At 41.9% G+C, this 23,341-nt stretch overlaps 1 protein-coding gene across 1 annotated transcript in view; it reads left to right on the top strand.

Moving 5' to 3' along the window:
• Nucleotides 1–22,769, top strand: part of LOC120044035 (prostaglandin E2 receptor EP1 subtype-like) — an 83,895-nt gene extending 61,126 nt beyond the window's left edge. Inside the window, exons 4-5 of the mRNA XM_038988627.1 lie at nt 18,722–19,638; nt 22,497–22,769. Coding sequence (XP_038844555.1) covers nt 18,722–19,638; nt 22,497–22,769 — 1,190 coding nt within the window. The remainder of the gene's footprint in view (nt 1–18,721; nt 19,639–22,496) is intronic.
• The last annotated feature ends 572 nt before the right edge of the window (nt 22,770–23,341 follow it).

Below are 23,341 nucleotides of genomic sequence, written 5' to 3'. Positions count from 1 at the left end.
AAGCCATAGCGCTTAAGTTTTTTCAACAACAGGTTATGGTCAATAATATCAAAGGCTGCACTGAAATCTAACAGTACAGCTCCCACAATCTTCTTGTTATCAATTTATTTGACCTTTATTTAGCTAGGCAAGTCAGTTAAGAACAAATTCTTATTTACAATGACAGCCTAGGAACAGTGGGTTTCTAGGCTGTCAGGGGCAGAACGACAGATATTTACCTTGTCAGCTCGGGGTTTCGATCTAGCAGCCTTTCGGTTACTGGCCCAATGCTCTAACCACTAGGCTACCTGCTGCCTGTCTTTCAACCAATCATCAGACATTTGTTTCAGTGCAGTACATGTTGAGTGCTCTTCTCTATAAGCATGCTGAAAGTGTGTTGTTAATTTGTTTACAGAGAAATAGAATTGTATTTGGTCAAACCCAATTTTTTCCAACAGTTTGCTAAGAGCTGGCAGCAAGCTTATAGGTCTACTGTTAGAACCAGTAAAGGCCGCTTTACCACTCTTGGGTAGCGGAATTACTTTGGCTTCCCTCCAGGCCTTAGGACAAAGACTTTCCTCTAGGCTCAGATTAAAAATATGACAGATTGGAGTGGCTATAGAGACAGCCACCATCCTCAGTAGCTTTCCATCTAAGTTGTCAATGCCAGGAGGTTTGTCATTATTGATCGTTAATAATCCTTTTTCCACTTCTCCCACACTAACTTTACAAAATTCAAACTTGCACTGCTTTTCTTTCATTATTTGTTTTTTTATGCATGAATATAATTGCTCACTGTTTGTCGTGGGCATTTCCTGCCTACGTTTGCCCACTTTGCCAATGAAATAATAATTAAATTAATTGGCAACATCAAAATGTTTTGTTTTGTGATGAATAAGCCATCTGATTCGATGAAAGAGGGAGTTGAATTTGTTTTTCTGCCCATAATTTTATTTAAAGTACTCCAAAGTTTTTTTCCATCATTCTTTATATCATTGATCTTGGCTTCATAATAAAGTTTCTTCTTCTTTTTGTTGAGTTTAGTCACATAATTTCTCAATTTGCAGTAAGTAAGCCAGTTAGATGTACAGACAGACTTATTAGCCACTCCTTTTGCCCCATCTCTTTCAACCATAAAGTTTTTCAATCCCTCATCAATCCATGGAGCCTTAGCAGTTCTAACAGTCAGTTTCTTAACAGTTGCATGTTTATCAATAATTGGAAGAAGCAATTTCATAAATTCATCAAGTGCAGCGTCTGGATGCTCCTCATTAATCACATCAGACCAACAAATATTTTTAACATCATCTACGTGTCACAGCAAAATATTTTGTTTGATCTCTTATACACTATTTTAGGCCCAGCTGTTGGAACTTTGGCTTTCCTGGATATAGCCACTATATTGTGATCACTGCATCCAATGTGTACGGATACAGCTTTAGAACAAAGTTCTACATCATTAGTAAAAATGTGATCGATACATGTGGATGATTTCCGGTACTTTTGTATACTTTTTAGACCAGGGATGGGCACCTTTGATGGGGGTGGGTGCCATTAAAAAACAGAACTCATTGTGAGGGGCCGCGGTGGCTCGTGGGTCTGCGTACTCACACCAAAACTATTATTGGTCCACGGGCCTACAAAAAGGGAGCCAGTTGCCCATCCCTGTTTTAGACAGTAATTCTTGCCCATGTGGGGAAAAATCTGGGGAAAATGGCACAGCACAGCTTCCAGAGAAATAGTTGTTTTCAAGCTAGCTTTCGTGGCTAATTGAGGTAAGACAGTAATTCTGCATGTATGAACTACACATTGACACATCCATCCCAAAAAAGACTTAGTAGTCGCCAAAGTTCTGGAGCATGTCTTGAAAAGACTCCTGTCCTGCTTCAGAGAACAGGATGGAATTTAGCATGGTATAGATCAGAATAATGATTAACATGATAAAGGAAAGGGATCCATCATGTACAGAACATTGCTGTAGAATAGAAAACCAAAACGGGACAAAACTGGATTTATTAGAGACAGGTACTCTTCTGATAACATTCGCCGTCTTTTTTATATTATTGATCAAGTAAACAGTGGAGCTTTCTGTTCTGTCTTAGAAAAGTTCAATATGGTCCCAAACTTTATTAAATGGATTAAGTCCCTATACTCTCATCCAAATGCCATGATGACTACTAACGGACTGAACTCTGACAGATTCCCTTTGGGACGGGGCACAAGACAAGGGTGCTCACTGTCCCCCCTGCTCTACTTGTTGGGGGCGGAGCCTCTGGCAGAGTTGATAAGGAGCAATCCAAGTATTATAGGTGTTTCTGCAGGCGGCCTGCAGCACAAGATTTCGCTCTACGCGGATGATGTCTTGCTCTACATATCCAACCCTGAGAAATCCCTCCCATTTTAGACACAATTGCTCAGTATGGCAAGATTTCAGGATATAAGATACATTTTAACAAATCCACTGTTTGCCCTCTCAATCTTACACTCACCAGCTCTATGAAGGCACTATGTCCGTTCCAATGGAAGACACAGGAGTTTCAATACCTTGGGATCTTCGTAACACCAGATCTAAATAGCCTTTTCAAGGAAAATTATCTTCCACTCCTGGATCGAATCAAGAACGATCTCCAAATCTGGATCTCCCTCCCAATTAGCTTAGTCGGAAGAATTAATGTCATCCCTATGAACATCCTCCCTAGATTGAACTATTTATTTCAGATGCTCCCATGCTATCTCCCAGTTTACTTTTTCAAAACAACTAACCAAAGCATCACCAAATTTATATGGGGCAATAAAAGACCTCGGATCAAGTTCTCCACTTTATCAAAACCTGAATCTAAGGGTGGTCTTGCCCTTCCCTCCCTTCAATTGTACTACTGGTCTGCCCAAATCCGCAACATGCTAACATGGATCACAAACAGACAAGAGTCAACGTGGATTCAGATAGAAGCCCAATCATGTGGTTCATTGCCCCTAAGCTCAATTAGATTCATTCATAACTTTAGTGAAGTGGGCAACATAGCCAAAACCTTTGTGATTTACAGCACCCTACTAGCGTGGAGGGACTGTAAGAAATACCTGGGCATTTCCTCCCAAATATGTTCTCACTCGCCTATAGTATGCAACCCAGACTTGCCAAAAGCCCTGAGTGATGCCAACTTTAATCTTTGGCATACTCTAGGAATCAGGACCTTTTCAGACCTATTTAATCAGAAAACCACTACACTGAAATCCTTTCAAGAGCTCTGCAGTGAATTCAATGTGCCAAGATCCCATTTTTAAAAATATCTTCAAATTAGACATGTCATTTCCTCATTTACTTCCAAGAGGAGGTTTAGAGCTCAGCTGAATGAAGTTGAAACCCTTCTTGTCACAGCACAATCCATTAAAGGCAAAATCTCCCATATCTATAGATTCCTTTCTGAGAAAGGAGGCTCCTCCTTTACTCATTTGAAAATAATCTGGGAAAAGGACCTTGGTCTGACTATCAGTGATGAGTTATGGGCGGAGGTTTGCGACAGGGTATACTGCTCCTCTATTAATGTAAAAATGAAAGAATCTAATTACAAATTGTTGTACAAATTTTATTACACTCCGATGAGACTCCATAGAATGAAAACATACATTTCTCCTAACTGTAAAAGATGTACCTCTGAAAGTGGAATCTATATGCATGTATTTTGGAGCTGTAGAGAGATTGCCAGATTTTGGCAATCTATTCATACTGCTGCACAGAAAATACTAGATGTACTGTTTGATATGACCCTGTGTCTCTATCTTCTTAATGCCGAAGCAGGACCTTGTTATTGACCCTGACAGAGAAAAATTGTTTATGACTATTACATACTTTGCTAAGAAATGTATTCTTCTATTGTGGGCCTCTAATACTTCTCCTATATTTAAAATGTGGATTGACCAGATTGTTGACTTTCTCCCTCTTGAAAAGCTCACTTATGACCTCCACAAGAGACATCCCAAGTTTGATTGACTCTGGTCTCTACTACTGAACTATATTTCAAATTGGACAGAGTGAATGGGGTGATTAGGGAAATGAGAAGATACATGTTGTGTAAGGTGCTGTAAAAACTAATTATTTGCTCGTCATCTCAGCTAAGGCTGGAAATAGCTAATAAGAACCTTGATATTGCTGCTGCAAGTTTTTATATATATTTTATTTTTTATTTTTCAATAATTATTTTGTATTATGTTTATTATAATTTTTATTATTATTGTTAGTTATTTTTTTTATTTTTTTTTAATCTGTCACATCTGTGAATGTGGAATGTGTTTTGTTGGTTGATTGAAAAACAAGAAAACTTAATAAAACTTTAAATTGAAAAAAAAGAAAACCAAAAAGAAGTCCATGCAGCGTGACTAAGGTTAAGTTTGATTTTACACCTAAACATACGGTCACCAAGACCTATGCAAGCACAGGCTCTATAAAATGGCCTGACCTTCCCTGGGCAATCACTCCATACAGACGGAATTAATTTAGGCCAAATGTTCTTCCTGCCTTCCGGGGCTCAGTCGAGAGCCTCAGGGACAGAGGCTTCTTTTCAATGTGCTAGTTTGGCTGGATAGAAGAGACTTGTAACTTTTGACAGCAATCATGCAACCCTAAGTACAGGGAAATGGAAAAGGCTTCTGAAGAAACACGCACATGCTCCTAACTCCTGGGCTTCTGTTGATAAGTGGGGGAAATCAGAAGGCTAAACTCAGCTGCTGATTGCCGTTTTCATAGGCTGTTATTTCTTCCAATATGGGAGATGGGAGGAGGGAGGAAAGACACTTACATTGGAATTGATGACCCCTTCAACAGTGACTTCTAAACTTCCTGGCACATCTTGTATTATTCATCCTATCCTTAGGTCCTCCCTTCTAACTCTGTTATTCTTTCTCTGTGACTGTGTGCTAGCTTCTTGGTGACAGACATAGACACCCTGATGCACCCTGCATTTATGAGCTGAATTATCATTCCAACATCTACAGAGTCACTGGATCTTTCTATGAATAGAACTTCAGTCCATGTTTTTTATTCTTCTTCCCATTACTCCAAGAGAAATATTTGAGTCACGCCTGACTTTCTGACCAGTTCTGCAGATCTAAACAGCACTCATCTCCTGGCATCCCACCCAGACAGTGTTCTCCAGGAGCATCCAACCCTTCCCTCCATCGCCCCTCTTTTCCAGACCCCACATTGGCTCCCTGTCTAGGGCCCAACATGGGAAGGATTTTTTGTTGTTGTTGCGTGTGGTAAACCGAAGGGTGGTTAGGGGCGCTTCAGTGCAACTGTCAGGAATCTGTGGGGAGGAGGAACAGCAGTCATTTTAGCTTTCTGTTAACTCTGTCTCCAAGAAATGCCTAAAAAACCTCCTGCACAAGCCTATATCACAAGTGGATAATTTGTACGAGTGGATAATTTGTGTCAAAAAGGTGTTCTGTGAGATGACAGTATGCACTCGTTTAGATGCACACAAGAAGTTGAAGAGTCTACAGACCTCATGGCCTGAATGTCACAGTGGACGCCCATTAAACTGCAGACTCATCAGGGACAGCAGTATCTTCATCAGATAGTTGAAATTTAGGTGAGAGGAAATCACAGTCATGTCTAGAGATAATTTTTGGTCCTGTCCTTTTATACCAAATCAAGGCGTTCCAGTGTCCGGGTCCAGATTGCATTGACCAAATTCCCCAAAGTGAGTGATTATGAATGGCATGAAGGTCCAGGAGCCAGACATGCAGCTATAAAGTGGCTGGAGTTGAAGGGTCATGATTACTTCTGTTGATTAACCATATATTTTATCTGACACCATAAAGAGATACAGATACCATGAGATACTGCAACCACGGAGGCTCATCGAGCAGTGTCATACTTGATGACCAAACTGCCTGCCTTTCTTCTGCCCTCAGAAAGTGGACATTGTGACACTCAGGAAGTGTTGTCACAACAGTATATTATTGAGTAAAATTGTGACAGTGCAAAAAATGGAATATGAGCTCACAGACGTAAAGGGAGTGAGATAAATTGGATATTCAATACAGTGCACATTGAAACACATCAATAAAAATACTTTCAAGAACATATGGCTTTGTTCCAATGCTGCTCCGCTACCAGTTGGATCCCCAGGGCCAGAGATACTGTTGGACACTTGGGTGTTTCACTAAGCAATAGGACGTGTTCCACCGCTCGGTTGCTGTTTAACGATTGCTGCAGACGAGATGAGATGCCATACTGCGTTGTCGCCAACAACCAGGTGAGTCATTCAGCTCCAAAACCTAAAACATGTGGCCCTGATCTTGGCCGTCTGCCTCTCAGTCTGAGGTCTTGAAATGAGGACAAGGCAGCGCTTCAGAGGACAAAATAAGTAATTCTGTTAAAAACACAGCCATGTTTATAATGTGTTTCTCTTACAAATGTGGAGAGTTACACAGCTTACATTACAAGTTTACAAGTTGTCTCTGATTTTGGCACGGCATATGAAAATAACTGTGTCAAGAGAGTTGATGTTGTGATAGCATTATGGTCCTGTACATCATACACATCACAGTAGCAACACTCAAGTCCACCTCTATTAGGGATTTGAGCCTCATGCCAAAAAATGACCACACCTCTCAAAGGTGAGACAGCAATCTAGGATCTGTGCCTGCAAGACCAAAATCAAAGGGACCGTTTTTTTGTCCAATTTATTTCGAAACCACTTCAAAAGTATTGAAGAACAATCTGAATCACTTGGACCATCCTCTCTTATACGTCTTATATGTTAGCAGGTTGAGGTCCTGAAAGAAACAGAGAGTTGCACTGCACGTATTAGTGGTTGGTGAATGGGACAGGGTGAGAGGAGTTAGGTTACAAGGCTTAGACGTGCTATTGGAGAACCCTGGGGTTATTGGGGCCAAATGGCAATCTTTTCAATCACTAATCATGGCGAGAGATGGAACGATGGCGTCCACTACAAAACAAGGCAGTGGAAAATGTTGTCTGAGGCCAAGTAATACAGACTCCAGTTTAAGTTAATCCTAAACTGCTGGAGTAAAGTTAGTAGGTAAAAGTGGGGGGCTTGTGGCTGAAGACCACAAACATTGAAGCCCGCAATGTTTCAGAGGGTTCTCGCCTTAGGGTCCAATGTCAACAACCAAAAGCACCCAGTGCCGTTCTGAGGGTAACCTCTCAGTGGTGATGGCCCCGGTAGAAGTGTGATGCTATTTCTGCCTTCGCTATCAGATCCTGGCCTGCACCAAATGAATCCTCTCCTACCAATCAAAGTGAAGCACTACCAGTGCCCAAGATGCTTTCTTCGCATGTGTGCCAGCGAGTTCATCAAAGCCTCGCTGATGCAAAGAAACATTCATTGGGACATAATACAGTATCAGAGCATTTGCTCAGTTGCAGTCAAGGCCCTGTCATAGGATATTTATCTGGGCTACCACCTAAAGAAAAGTAAGGTAATAGCTGTTAGCCTTTTCCCACCTGTCTTTGGAGTCTCAGCTGTGGAAGTCGTGATTCTGTTGCTCTAGCTGTGTAAATATAACATTTTTGGAGTAGAGCACTTTTGCAGGGTGAAAAGGCCTCTCCTTTCTGCTCCCTCTCTTTTCACTACTCTTTCCTCCATGACCACAGAGTTAATACCCTGCCTATAAGGTGTTGATCTTAGCTGCCCTCCAGATTCCATACTGATTTGACCTGTCCGTTTCTGGTCCTGATTAAGCCAAGCAAATAGCCTCACCTGTCTCTGATGTTGGTCTGTGTAGGATGCTGGCTGGCTGTCAGACTGGAGTCCATTGCTTGCCTCATTAGGCTGTCAGTCAAGGACAACGTTTTCTCTGTCTGATTTCGTAGTAGCTGAATGAATATACTGTAGATGAAGATATCTTATATACCATAGGCCTCTGCTGTTTTGACAAACCAACCCTTGTTTTTCTGCAGAATTCTGATTTGGTAGAAAAGGAATGGTTCATTGTTGATGAAGGGGACATGGGGTATCTAAGGCATTCCCCTGCTACTCAAAAGGAGCACACATAGTACTGTGTATAGGACTACGTCTGAGGGTCTTATAGGTTCACTGTCAGCCCGTGGCTCATTATGAAAATATATTGTACTTACTTGCTTATACACAGTAACATCTTAAAAAGGAAGCGTGAAATGTAGAATATTTATTGGAGATGCTTTTTAATCCAAGACAAGGCTTAATCTCTTTCCCAGAAAATGTGTATTAGCCCAATGTTTACAAGGCCAAAGGCTAAATTGACTCTCTGGCAATCTCACACAGGTTACATGCACAGCACAGCTGTAGCTACAGGCACTCACCATATGGATGTTTGCGGAGACAGGGGCAGATCTAGTTTGCATTGATGATACTCTTCAACCTCTAAACAGCTCAAATCCAATAGCCTACAAAAACATGTGAGGAGATCGTCTCAACAGAATTTCATTAGCACTAGTTTCCAAAAGCTAGATGGAGGTCAATCTTTTTTCGTAGTTATGGGGTTTTTCCAATGAACATTATGTGACACCTTATGTTACTATAAAGTTGCTCAACATAACAACTGGTCGACATCTGTGACAGACATCTGTAAAATGTTATTATTTTCATTTTATTTAAAATATACTGTACCTTGCATATCTCTTCTTTACCATAACCCCAAAACATGTTTTGCAGGAACATGAAAAGTTATCCAGGCTATGTTTCGATTTCCAAGAGCAGAACCAATAGGCTAGTAAATCCAGAAAATGTCATGTCTGTATACACTAAAGGTGCTTGGACCAACCACTTTGAATATTTTCACTCAAGGATTTGAATTCCTTTAAAATAGATAGTATAGACATGATGGCTATTTGCATGTGGAAACTTGACTACACCTTTAAAGGGCAACTCCACAACTTTTCAACCTTATTTTCATCGTCGCCAGCACAATACCAGTGTCAACATACACCACATGACCAAAAGTATGTGGTCATCTGCTCGTCGAACAGGTTTCCCACTAGATGTTGGAACATTGCTGCGGGGACTTGCTTACATTCAGCCACAAGAGCATTAGCGAGGTCGGCACTGATGTTGGGCGATTAGGCCTGGCTCGCAGCCGGCATTCCAATTCATCCTAAAGGTCTTCGATGGGGTTGAGGTCAATCAATCAAAGTTATTTATAGCCCTTCTTACATCAGCTGATGTCACAAAGTGCTGTACAGAAACCCAGCCTAAAACCCCAAACAGCAAGCAATGCAGGTGTAAAAGCACGGTGGCTTGGAAAAACTCCTTAGAAAGGCAATAACCTAGGAAGAAACCTAGAGAGGAACCAGGCTATGAGGGGTGGCCAGTCCTCTTCTGGCTGTGCCGGGGGGAGATTATAACAGAACATGGCCAAGATGTTCAAATGTTCATAGATGACCAGCAGGGTCAAATAATAATAATCACAGTGGTTGTCGAGGGTGCAACAGGTCAGCACCTCAGGAGTAAATGCCAGTTGGCTTTTCATAGCCGATCATTCAGAGTATCTCTACCGCTCCTGCTGTCTCTAGAGAGTTGAAAACAGCAGGTCTGAGACAGGTAGCACATCCGGTGAACAGGTCAGGGTTCCAAAGCCGCAGGCAGAACAGTTGAAACTGGAGCAGCAGCACAGCCAGGTGGACTGGGGACAGCAAGTAGTCATCAGGCCAGGTAGTCCTGAGGCATGGTGCTAGGGCTCAGGTCCTCCGAGAGAGAGAGAGAAAGAAAGAAAGAAAGAATTAGAGAGAGCATACTTAAATTCACACAGGACACCGGATAAGACAGGAGAAATACTCCAGATATAACAGACTGACCCTAGCCCCCGGCACATAAACTACTGCAGCATAAATACTGGAGGCTGAGACAGGAGGGGTTGGGAGACACTGTGGTCCCATCTGGCGATACCCCCAGACAGGGCCAAACAGGCAGGATATAACCCCACCCACTTTGCCAAAGCACATCCCCCACAGCACTAGAGGGATATCTTCACCCACCAACTTACCATCCTGAGACAAGGCCGAGTATAGCCCACAAATATCTCCGCCACGGCACAACCCAAGGGGGGGCGCCAACCCGGACAGGAAGATCACGTCAGTGAATCAACCCACTCAAGTGACGCACCCCTCCTAGGGACGGCATGGAAGAGCACAAGTAAGCCAGTGACTCAGCCCCTGTAATAGGGTTAGAGACAGAGAATCCCAGTGGAAAGAGGGGAACCGGCCAGGCAGAGACAGCAAGAGCGGTTCGTTGCTCCAGTGCCTTTCCGTTCACCTTCACACACCTGGGCCAGGCTACACTCAATCATAGGACCTACTGAAGAGATGAGTTCAATAAAGATATAAAGGTTGAGACCGAGTCTACGTCTCTCACATGGGTAGGCAGACCATTCCATAAAAATGGAGCTCTATAGGAGAAAGCCCTGCCTCCAGCTGTTTGCTTAGAAATTCTAGGGACAGTAAGGAGGCCTGCCATCTTGTGACCGTAGCATACGTGTAGGTATGTACGGCAGGACAAAATCGGAAAGATAGGTAGGAACAAGCCCATGTAATGCTTTGTAGGTTAGCAGTAAAACCTTGAAATCAGCCCTTGCCTTAACAGGAAGCCAGTGTAGGGAGGCTAGCACTGGAGTAATATGATCAAATTTTGGGGTTCTAGTCAAGATTCTAGCAGCCGTGTTTAGCACTAACTGTCCAGAGTAACGCTGAGGTCCTTCACAGTTTTATTTGAGACGACTGTACAAGCATCAAGATTAATTGTCAGATTCAACAGAAGATCTCTTTGTTTCTTGGGACCTAGAACAAGCATCTCTATTTTGTCTGAGTTTAAAAGTAGAAAATTTGCAGCCATCCACTTCCTTATGTCTTATTCCCTTATGTCATAGACTTCCAGCAAGGGCAATTTTGGGGTTTCACCATGTTTCATCGAAATGTACAGCTGTGTGTCCTTCGCATAGCAGTGAAAGTTAACATTATGTTTCCGAATGACATCACCGAGAGGTAAAATATATAGTTAAAAACAATAGTGGTTTTAAAACGGAACCTTGAGGAACACCGAAATTTACAGTTGATTTGTCAGAGGACAAACCATTCACAGAGACAAATTTATATATTTTCCGACAGATAAGATCTAAACCATGCCAGAACTTGTCCGTGGACCAATTTGGGTTTCCAATCTCTCCAAAATAATGTGGTGATCGATGGTATCAAAAGCAGCACTAAGGTCTAGGAGCACGAGGACAGATGCAGAGCCTCGGTCTGACGCCATTAAAAGGTCATTTACCACCACAAGTGCAGTCTCAGTGCTATGATGGGGTCTAAAACCAGACTGAAGCGTTTCGTATACATTGTTTGTCTTCAGGAAGGCAGTGAGTTGCTGCGCAACAGCTTTTTCTAAAATGTTTGAGAGGAATGGGAGATTCGATATAAGCAGATAGTTTTTATATTTTCTGGGCCAAGGTTTGGCTTTTTCAAGAGAAGCTTTATTACTGTCACTTTTAGTGAGTTTGGTACACATCCGGTGGATAGAGAGCCGTTTATTATGTTCAACATAGGAGGGCCAAGCACAGGAAGTAGCTCTTTCAGTAGTTTAGTTGGAATAGGGTCCAGTATGCAGCTTGAAGGTTTAGAGGCCATGATTATTTTCATCAATGTGTCAAGAGATATAGTACTAAAACACTTGAGTGTCTCCCTTGATCCTAGGTCCTGGCAGAGTTGTGCAGACTCAGGACAACTGAGCTTTGGAGGAATACGCAGATTTAAAGAGGAGTCCGTAATTTGCTTTCTAATGATCATGATCTTTTCCTTCATGGAAATATCACTGCTGTGAAAGCCATGAGGTCAGGGCTCTGTGCAGGCCAGTCAAGTTCTTCCACACCGATCTCGACAAATAATTTTGTGCACAGGGGCATTGTCATGCTGAAACAGGAAAGGGCCTTCCCCAAACTGTTGCAACAAAGTTGGAAGCACAGAATAGTCTAGAATGCCATTGTATGGTACAGCATTAAGATTTCCCTTCACTGGAAGTAATGGGTTCTAGCCCGAACCATGAAAAACAGCCCGGGACCATTATTCCTCTTCCACCAAACTTTACAGTTGGCACTATGCATTCAGACAAGTAGCTTTCTCCTGGCATCCGCCAAACCCAGATTTGTCCGTAGGTCTGCCAGATGGTGAAGCGTGATTCATCACTCCAGATAATGCGTTTCCACTGCTCCAGAGTCCAATGGAGGCGAGTTTTACACCACTTCAGCCGACACTTGGTATTGTGCATGGGGATCTTAGGCCCGTGTGCAATTTTATACAGCTGTCAGCAACGGGTGTGGTTGAAATAGCTGAATCCACTATGAACCCACATACTTTTGTATATAAAGTGTATGTGAATAATTCTGCCCGATGATATCATCAAAACTTTGAACATTTTAAAAACTGGGATTTTCAAACACTATGAGATCTGCAGTGATGCGGGTGTAACAGTATTGCTTCCGTCCCTCTCCTCGCCTCTACCTGGGCTCGAACCAGGGACCGTCTGCACACATCGACAACAGCCACCCTCGAAGCACTATTGATGTAAAAAATGTATCACTTAGCCACTTTAAAACAATGCCACTTAATATAATGTTTACATACCCTACATTACTCATCTCATATGTATATACTGTACTCGATACCATCTACTGCATCTTGCCTATGCCATTCTGTACCATCACTCATTCATATATTTTTATGTACATATTCTTCATCCCTTTACACTTGTGTGTATAAGGTAGTTGTTGTGAAATTGTTAGGTTAGATTAATCGTTGGTTATTACTGCATTGTCGGAACTAGAAGCACAAGCATTTCGCTACACTGGCATTAACATCTGCTAACCATGTGTATGTGACAAATAAAATTTGATTTGGTTTGGCCCATCGCTCCACAAAAGCCGCGGCCCTTGCAGGGCAAGGGGAACAACTACTTCAAGGTCTCAGACCGAGTGATGTCACCAATTGAAACGCTATTAGCGCGCACCCCACTAACTAGCTAGCCAATTTCACATCTGTTACATGGGGAGCAAGAAAATATAAACTAGTTGCAGGTTTTGAAATTCACCGTTTTTTACTTTTAATGCTACCCTGTGATGTCACAGAGAAACATTTTTTAAAGACTTTTCTTCCTATCTTTTTAACCACAGATCATTAAAAAAAAAAATGTTTTCACATATGTAGACACTGGTTTGGTGCTGGAGATTATGAACATAAGGTTGAAAAGTGGCGGAATTGCCCTTTAATAATGCTGTTATAACAAAACATTTGTCAAACTCCTGCCATCTGTTTTGTTTGAACACTGTAAGATACTGTACTTTGACATTAGGCTACATTACTTGATCTTAGGATGTTATAGTTAGTTACATGTCAACGTGTAAAGTTGGTTGTTAAATAAAATGGCTGCATTTATAGAATATCTAATTAGTTTACAATTTATTGGGTAGGACTCCCAGTTCCCGTTCACTGAACTTCTGTAATAAGGATACATGCATTCCTCTCGCGGACTCAAGACGCCCCGGGGCTGCGTCGACGCGGTTCAAGTCTATAAAGAGGGCTGAGCAACGAAACAAACGTTGAATAGTAAATGGTTGGCTGTGCAACCTTTTGGAGACTGGGTCTTGATCTTGGTGACGGACTTCTCGTGCGGTTGCTCGCTTTGTTTTCTTTAGGAGAGAATGAGGCACTCCTCGGGATACATGACTTCACTATCAGCTCAGGTGAACCATTGTTGATAATAAGTAACATTCTCGTGGATGAATCCCTGAGTTTAAGGAACTTTTGAATGGCATGGTTCACAGTGAAATTATTTAACATCTGAAAACAAAAGGAATACATCTTCATTTGTTTCTATGGATTCACTGTTTGGTCAGGTAATATCATTATTACTTATTTCACACCATTAATGATCTTCTTGTAGCCTATGCTGCTGAACTAGCTATGAACATAAATAATAACTGTTTTGACAATGCACACAGATCCCTTTTAATTTGGACATGGTAAATCATTCAGGAAATTTACAGTGAACAACTATTAGTATTTTTTTTACAAAATGGGTGAAAGTAGAGGGAAATAGTTGCTTGCCTGGTCAAACGTTACACTCCATGTAATTAGTCGTTACATACACTGTTCATTTTAATAAGTCTTTTTTAGAAGAACCATACATGTTTTTTGTTTTACCAATAATGAGTGCACATGTATTGGGCTGAATAAGTATGATTTCATTTCGATTTTAAACCTGAAATTGTTTTCAACTCTCTCATTCATCAATGTCTTTGGGTGCGTTCGTAAATTGCCTCCAGTGTATCAGAGTGGCTATGTGTCGATTGTAAATTTAGAGCGTTGTCAGATTGTCTGTTCATAAATTCAGAGGCTTCGCTCTCGGAGTGTTCAGAGCGCACACTGGACGCTCTGGCGGAGGAGTAGGGTTGATCCGAGCGTTCTGACCTCACGACAGCAGTCAAGCACCAAAGCTAACTGGCTAAAGTTGGCTAGCTTGCTTGCTACTTCCAGACAAAATGAGAGAACACCTCACTCTGACCATTTTACTCGCCCTAGCAGAGTTGATTAGCCTGTTTTCATGTTATCTGGAGCGTTAGTGACTGCAACTGTGCTGCTTGCAACATTTAATAACGTATTTTTTTCCCCGACGTTTACTGACACCGGTCATATTCAACGGGTGTTGCACGTTTGTAAATTAAACAGTTATTCTGTGCTCTGGCACACAGACGAGAGGGCTCTGAAATCGGAGTAGATAGACAGAGTGAATTTACAAACGCACCCTTTGTTAGACATTTTTGTTTTAGATTAGAAAAGCCAACGGAACAAGGACTACAAAAGCACCCTACAAAACTGGATGTAGCCTATGTCATGTTTGGCAAGGCAGGGACATTCCCCTTGTGTGTGTGTGTGTGTGTGTGTGTGTGCGCGCGTGTGTGTGTGTGTTTCTCATTAACAATGGTAAGGTATCTCTGCTACAAATCAATCCGAAATCATTGCTAGATCGATTCTGAGTAACTCATGAGAACACACATTATACAGACTAGGCACAGTAAAGGATTTTATGTATACCTCATTTTGGAAGAAGTATTGTGACTCTGTTCTGTTATTCTGCATTGAAGGGTGGGAAGAAGAAGGAAAAAAGTGATTTGATTGGCATCGTGTAGCTACTGCATAGGGACTACGCCTATGGGTCTGCTATCATGATAGAGCACCTTTCACAGAACGTGTGCTATGTCACTGTCAGACACGGTCAAGTTTTGAAGGAGCACCTTTCACAAGAACTGTCTTGACTTGTCCTGCATTCTCAGTTTGCGGAGTACCATGAGGGGGACACTGTGTGGCATTTGTCTACAATAGGCTTTTTATAGGACACTAGCTAGGTTTCCATTCAATTCACGACAATTGGCAACAGAATATTCTAATATCCGAATAAAAACAATAGCCTATGCGCATTTTCCCACCAGAGATGTTTCCATAAAATGAATTTGTTGCGAAAAAAGCTGTGCGTGATGACGTAGTGCACATTAAAACAACTTTTGCGGTTAAACACCCATTTACCAAAATAGAAAATACAAGCTAAATGTGTTTCCATCGCATTTTCAACTCTACTGGTGGTTTTGTCCCCCCACAAAAAAAAATATTTATATAGCGAATGTGCCCACTCTTGTCTTGGTATGTGCGCTCTAGCGAACAGCTCCCATATAGGCCTACAGTCCGGGTAGACTACCTACATGATGCAATTATTTATGGAGAAGAGCGAGATTATTTTTATTTGTCAAATGGTAGCCAAGCACGATCATCATGTCACCAGAATAAGACTATCGATATTTATTGGAAAGGAACATCAAGCTCATCACCTTCCACTTTCACCACCATGTGAAGTTCATCATCTGTTGCCTAATAAACTGCATGCTTTCCCAACCCGATTCCTAGTGGAAAGACATCACACCATATCATCGGTACCTCCAAGTTTATTTCGATATGATGGTTATTTTATCAATATTTGCGCATAAAAGCGTTTCCACAGCCATTTCTTGCATAATTAACTTCACCAACTCAAAAAGTTACCAATTTATCTCGCTTATTTTTTTTTGTCCACATTTGGACATTTTATGACACATTTTAAGCCATCCGGCCTGTCATGACATTTTTTATCCAACATATACAGTGCATTCGGAAAGTATTCAGACAAACCCCTTGACTTTTTTCAAATTTTGTTTCATTACAGCCTTATTCTAAAATGGATTAAATCGTTTCCCCCCCTCATCAATCTACACACAATACCACATAGAGACAAAGCAAAAACAGGTTTTTAGAAATTGTTGCAAATTTATAAAAAATAAAATAAAAAAGCGAAAGGGGAAATATTACATTTACATAAGTATTAAAACCTCTTTGGGCTAGACATGCCGGTAGCGCCCCACCTCCACAACATCTGGTGAAATTGCAGAGCGCGAAATTCAAAATACAAAAGCCGCAATATTAAACATTCATGAAAATACAAGTGTCATACATAATTTAAAAGCTTAACTTCTTGTTAATCAAGCTGCTTTGTCAGATTTCAAAAAGGCTTTACGGCGAAAGCATACCATGCGATTATCTGAGGACAGTGCCCCGCGTACAAAAGCATTAAAAACATTTTCCAAACCAGCAGAGGGGTCACGAAAGTCAGAAATAGCGATAAAATAAATAATTTACCTTTGAAGATCTTCCTCTGTTTGCAATCCCAAGGGTCCCAGCTACATAACAAATGGTTGTTTTGTTCGATAAAGTCCTTCTTTATATCCTAAAAAAGTAAGTTTAGTTGGCGCGCTTGATTCAGTAATCCACCTGTTCCCCTCGTTCAAAATGCATACAAGGGAATCCCAAAAGTTCCCAAAAGTCCAAACAAGTCAAACAACGTTTCTAATCAATCCTCAGGTACCCTAATATGTAAATAAATGATAAGATTTAAGACGTAGAATAGTGTGTTTAATACCAGAGATAAATAACGAAGTGTGGAACACTACAGTCAAAATGAGAGCCACCTAGAAAAACTACAAATTCTATCTCATTTTTCAAAAAACAAGCCTGGAACCCTTTCTTAAAGACTGTTGACATCTAGTGGAAGCCATAGGAATTGCAATCTGGGAGGTATTCCTTTGAATCTCCCAGAAACAAGGATTTGAATGGGCTGTGACCTCAACAAAATAAAAAATCCGTATGGATTCTCCTCAGATTTTCGCCTGGAAAATCAGTTTTGTTATACTCACAGACATTATTGTAACAGTTTTAGAAACTTCAGAGTGTTTTCTATACAATACTACCAACATATGCATATCCTAGCTTCTGGGCCTGAGTAACAGGCAGTTTACTTTGGTCACCTCCAAATACTGCCCCCTATTCCGAAGAAGTTAAGACCCTCAGTGACATTCAGAGACTTGTCCTGAAGCCACTCCTGTGTTGTCTTAGCTGTGTGCTTAGGTTCATTGTCCTGCTGGAAGGTGAACCTTTGCCCCAGTTTGAGGTCCTAAGCGCTCTGAAGCAGGTTTTCATCAAGGATCTCTCTGTACTTTGCTCCGTTCATCTTTACCTTGATCCTGACTAGTCTCCCAGTCCCTGCCACTGAAAAACATCCCCACATCATGATGCTGCCACCACCATGTTCACCGTAGGGCTGGTGCCAGGTTTCCTCCAGACGCTTGGTATTCAGGCCAAAGGGTTCAAACTTGGTTACATCAGACCAGATAATCTTGTTTCTCATGGTCTCCAAGCGGGCTGTCAAGTGCCTTTTACTCAGGAGTGACTTCCGTCTGGCCACTCTACCATAAAGACCAGATTGGTGGAGTGCTGCAGTGATGGTTGTCCTTCTGGAAGGTTCTCCCATCTCCAGAGAGGATCTCTGGAGCTCTGTCAGAGTGACCATCGAGTTCTTGGTCACCTCCCTGACCAAGCTCTTCTCCCTCTATTGCTCAGTTTGGCTGGGCGGCCAGCTCTAGGAATAGTCTTGGTGGTTCCAAGCTTCTTTCATTTTAGAATGATGGAGGCCACTGTATTCTTGGGGACCTTCAATAATACAGAAATCATTTTTTTTGGTACCCTTCCCCAGATCTGTGCCTCGACACAATCCTGTCTCGGAGCTCTACGGACAATTTCTTCGACCTCATGGCTTGTTTTTTTCTCTGACAGGGGATGTTTGTGCCTTTCCAAATCATGTCCAATGAAGTTGTAGAAACATCTCAAGGATGATCAATGAAAACAGGGTGCACCTGAGCTCAATTTTGAGTCTCATAGCAAAGGGTCTGAATACTTACGTAAATAAGGTATTTCTGTTTTTTGTTTTTAATAAATTATCAAAAATTGCTTTGTCATTATGAGGTATTGTTTATAGATTGATGTGGAAAATGTTGTATTTAATCAATTTTAGAATAAGGCTGTAACGTAACAAAATGTGTGAAAAGTCAAGGGGTCTGAATATTTTCCGAATGCACTGTACTTTTCTCGCATAATAAGGTTGGATGGAAACCTGGTTTATGACAGAAAAAAAATCTTTACATAATGCAGGATAATATTTATTGTTGTTAGGTAATAACAGAATACTGAATGAGTTTTCATTTCACCAGTAAACTTTGTATTTATTCTATGTATCATAGGCTATTGGTTAAGTTTGGTTATGATAGTACTATATATTAGTGAGGTTAGGAGTTCTTCCAGGTCAACTGGTCAGTATATTAATCATAACACCTTTCCTATTTTCAGTGCCCTCTCATTCTGAGGACCCCGATGACTACCTGAGGCCAGTGATGTTGGCCATGCAGCACTACAACTCCTCAGGCCTGGCTGCCCCCAATCTCCTCCCCAACCAGACCTGGGGGGTGGAGGGGGTGCCGGCCATGGCCTGGAGGGCAAACATCACCACAGAGAGGCCCATGTCTCCCCCCAGTAACCCCACTGCAGCTGGCCTCTCTATGACCCTGGGCATCCTGTCCAACATCGTGGCCCTGGTCATCCTGGCGAAAGCCTACGCCCGTCTGCGCCGCCGCTCCAAGGCCACCTTCCTGCTCTTCGCCAGTTCCCTGGTGGCCACAGACTTTGCCGGCCACATCATCCCCGGTGCCCTGGTGTTGAGGCTGTACTCAGCTGGGGCTGCGACTGGGCCCTTAGCTCGCGCTGCCACCGATGCCCCCTGCCAGTTCCTAGGGGGTAGCATGGTGTTCTTCGGCTTGTGCCCATTGTTCCTGGGCTGTGCCATGGCTGCTGAGCGCTGCCTGGGTGTCACACAGCCCCTGCTCCATGCCTCACTGGTCACCACGGCTCGCACCAAGATGGCACTAGCTCTCATCTGGCTGCTGGCTCTGTGTGTGGCCTTCCTGCCCTTCTTCAGGCTGGGGGCCTACACCTACCAGTACCCCTGGACCTGGTGCTTCATCAGGGTCCTGGGAGAGACTCGGGAGACGGACGTGGCCTTTGTCATGCTGTTCTCTGGACTGGGTCTGGCCTCTCTGACTGTGGCCCTGGTGTGTAATACCATCAGTGGGGTCACGCTGGTGCTTGCCAGACTGCGTAAGAAGTGTAAGACCTGCTACCGTCGCTCAGCCAAGTCCCATGACATTGAGATGGTGGCCCAGCTGGTGGGCATTATGATCACTTCTTGCATCTGCTGGAGCCCCCTGCTGGTGAGTTGGAAAAGTTCAGTTCACTGAAGCTTACAATTCTGCATGAATTAGGGTAGGGGTCAAAACTATCTTTATTGTGTTCCATTCGGGAATTAAGGTCTCTTTTCAATCCTTATCATGGAAATTCAGCGCTACAGCGTGATTGAAAGGCAATGCTCCCACGTTAGCGGCTACTGCATCCACGGTAAACACTTCGTACGTCTGCTCAATCGGGAAATCCCACATGAAAAAAGACTAGTATACTATGGTATAAATCAGGGCTCTCCAACACTGTTCCTGGAAAGCTGCCTTCTTGTAGGTTTTTGCTCCAAATCCCAATCTAGCGCACCTGATTCTATTAAGTATCTGGTTGATAAACTGAATCAGGTTAGTTACAACTGGTGTTGGAGTGAAAACCTACGGGAGTGTCGCTCTCCAGGAGCTGGGTTGGAGAGCCCTGGTTTAAATACTATAGTATTCACTGTAGTGTTTTTGCCGACTTCACTGTAGTATTCACTGTAGTGCTTTGCAAGACATTCATGTAGTACTTACTATGGTGTTTTTGTTTTATTATCTTTGACATTGAAGTAGAGGCTTTCTCCTTCATGAAACCTACTAAATGAGCACAAATTCAATAACCTGTAAGTCAATCAGCCAGCCTGAAATCTTAACAAATAATTCAACACTTCTGCTATTTTCTATTACATAATATCTTCTATACTTGGCATGTAGGTTTCTCACTTATGGGTGGCACAAATTGGGATATGGGGGAGGGGAATGGGCAGGGTATATGCAAATTAAATACTGTCATCTTTACTATAGTAAAAAAGGTTCGTCTTTCAGCGGACTGTAGTGTTTTTGCGGACATTACTGTAGTATTTACTACAATGTTCTCTTGCGGATCATACTGTAATATTAACTGTAGTATTCTACAGTATACTACAACATTCTATAGTAAGTACTACACATGATTGAGGGATACTACCATGTGTAGTATAGTATTCAACAGAATACTACAGTTTACTATAGAATTCTATAGTAAACTGTAGTATTTTTTCATGTGTGTTACATTTACATTTCTATTGCGCTTCAGCAATACAGATTGAATAGAGCCTGTGGGAAAAGTTACAGGTGAGAAGAGGGGGGGATGAATGAGCCAATTGGAAGCTGGGGATGATTACTTGACCATAATGGTATGAGGGCCAGATTGGAAATGTAGCCAGGACACCGAGGTTAACACCACTACTCTTAAGATAAGTGCATTGGGATCTTTAGTGACCACAGAGAGTCGGGACACCTGTTTAACGTCTCACCCAAAAGACGGCACCCTGCACAGGGAAATGTCCCCAATCACTGCCCTGGGATCTTTTTGTTTTTGACCAGAGGAAAGAGTGCCTCTTACTGGCCCTCCAACATCGCTTCCAGAGCATCTGGTCGCCCATCCAGGGCCAACCAGGACCGACCCACCCTGTTAAGCTTCAGAGACAAACCAGTCGTGAGATGCAGGGTGGTAAAAGCATAAAATAATATTGTAAAAATGCTCAGCTAACAAAAGTAATTTATCTCCAAGATATTCTGCCCCATAAACTCAAAGGCCTGAAATAATATAGAAAATCTCTGCTAACAATCCAGTAATATTTCATCCTCTTTTTGTACACCTTCTGAAATAGACACTTTCCAGTTCCCAGTCATAAACGCTATGATTCAGAATACTGCACCTAAAACAGATGGATAGACATGGTGCACTGCACCAAGGGAATAAATGAATAGTCATGGTGGGCCCTTGCATTGACTAGATGGAATAAACTATAAATTATTTAAGGGAATGCCATTATGAAGGGCTTGAATAACAGATTTCAGATTGGGTGACATTGAAAATGTTACAGCTTCTCTCCTTTTCCAGTCTTCTGGGAAAGAGGAATATTAGCCAGAGCTAAAATAATTTCATACAAACACATGATGATGGTTTGATGATTTTTTAATCAAGGATATTTTTTTTTACAATTACAATACTAAGAATTTTGTATAAACTGTTAATATGTCATATCAATTATTCAGGTCCAATTTAAAAGTAACCATTCATTTTGACACATACTGTGAGAAGTGAAAGAGGACAGACTATAAACCATGCTTCAAATTATGGCGGCCTGTTACTTGTCATCACTGGGTCTGTTAAAACTTAAGAGTAGCCTTGAGCACCCCCCACCCCCCCTCCTGTTCCTCCTCCCAAAAAGTATGCATTGTTCTTTATTTAGAACATTATGTCAAATCAAATTGATTTATAAAGCCCTTCTTACATCAGCTGATATCTCAAAGTGCTGTACAGAAACCCAGCCTAAAACCCCAAACAGCAAGCAATGCAGGTGTAGAAGCATGTTATGTGCATTAATGGTCTCACCTGGAAGACGTTAAGCTAATTAATGTCAGTAGTTGACCTGTTGATTTGCACAATACTGCACAAAAGTTGGACCCAAATATAATTACTGATGTGTGAACTAAATAGGAACAGCTTAGCATACATTTATTACTGTTGGGGAGATGTATGAACCATTACATAGGCATTGTTTGTGCTTAAAATCTCTTAATAAGCTGTGGCCAATTGTTATAAAAATTGTAAATAAGATTTATCAGGATACAATTTTGAGCCTGTGATTTCTAACATCAGTAAAGCTATTCATAGGAAGACGTTGTGAAGATGCATTTTGACTGCTCCATTTATTCATTTTTTTGTTAACATGTGGCAATCTACAGTGTCAGGTAATGTAGATAAATTACTAGTAGTGTATGCAGATTGATGCAAATATATATACACCAGCTGAACATATCTATATCCTGCACAACCACTGTAAAACTAACCTAGGTATCTGTGTTACTTGCAGATCTTTGGCCTGATGTCAGTCACACGGTCCTATAGTGGTTCCATAGGCAATGACCAGGACACATACAGGAGGTTGATGGTGATGGGCGTCCGGCTGGCCTCCTGGAACCAGATCCTGGACCCCTGGGTCTACATCTTGCTGCGCCGGTCCGTGCTGAGGAAGATCTATCGCATCACCAAGAGCCGGGCCAGCTTCAAGAACAGCACCTTCCGCCATTGGGACATCAGCTCCTTCCAGAACTCTGAGAAAATAAACACTGTCAACAGGATCTGAGGGAGAAGAAAAGACACAGACAGAAAGAGACTGGCATCTTATCATGGTCCTTTGTTGTTCTTGGTGCTTTATTTACCACCCAACTCAACATGCTGGATTGAGGAGAAGACTGAACATCCAGCAGTAGGATCTAACAGCAGTGTTGGTGTATCACACAAAAGGAAATACCTATTGCCTATAAGACATATATTCCTTTATTGAGAACTGTGTGGGTCTGCCTGACTGTGAAAGTCTATGGGGTTTGGGATTGAAATCATCATCCTCCAGATCTTGGATCTCTTTCAGATTGATTTGATTGGCCAGTAAGACCTGCTTTTGACTGCTGTGTGGAGAAGTCTTATCATTTTATGGGAAACAGCCAAGCCAGACTATACTCAAACAAATTAAATGTCATAAATGGATTTATAACAAACAAATCTGACCAAGTAAGGACAGTATGCCTCACCTGGATACTGGAGACATAGCACAGATAATTCTGCCCAAGGAGAAAGGTTTGTTGTAAGTGTCTAATAGGTCACGCAACATGAGTCTTTCTCTGTGTACATAACAGTACATGAAAGGAAGCTGCCTAT

Source organism: Salvelinus namaycush, chromosome 3 (genome assembly GCF_016432855.1).
Source record: "Salvelinus namaycush isolate Seneca chromosome 3, SaNama_1.0, whole genome shotgun sequence".
NCBI lineage: Eukaryota > Metazoa > Chordata > Actinopteri > Salmoniformes > Salmonidae > Salvelinus > Salvelinus namaycush.
Note: the sequence above shows the minus strand (reverse complement) of the source record. Positions and strands in the feature narration are given on the sequence as shown.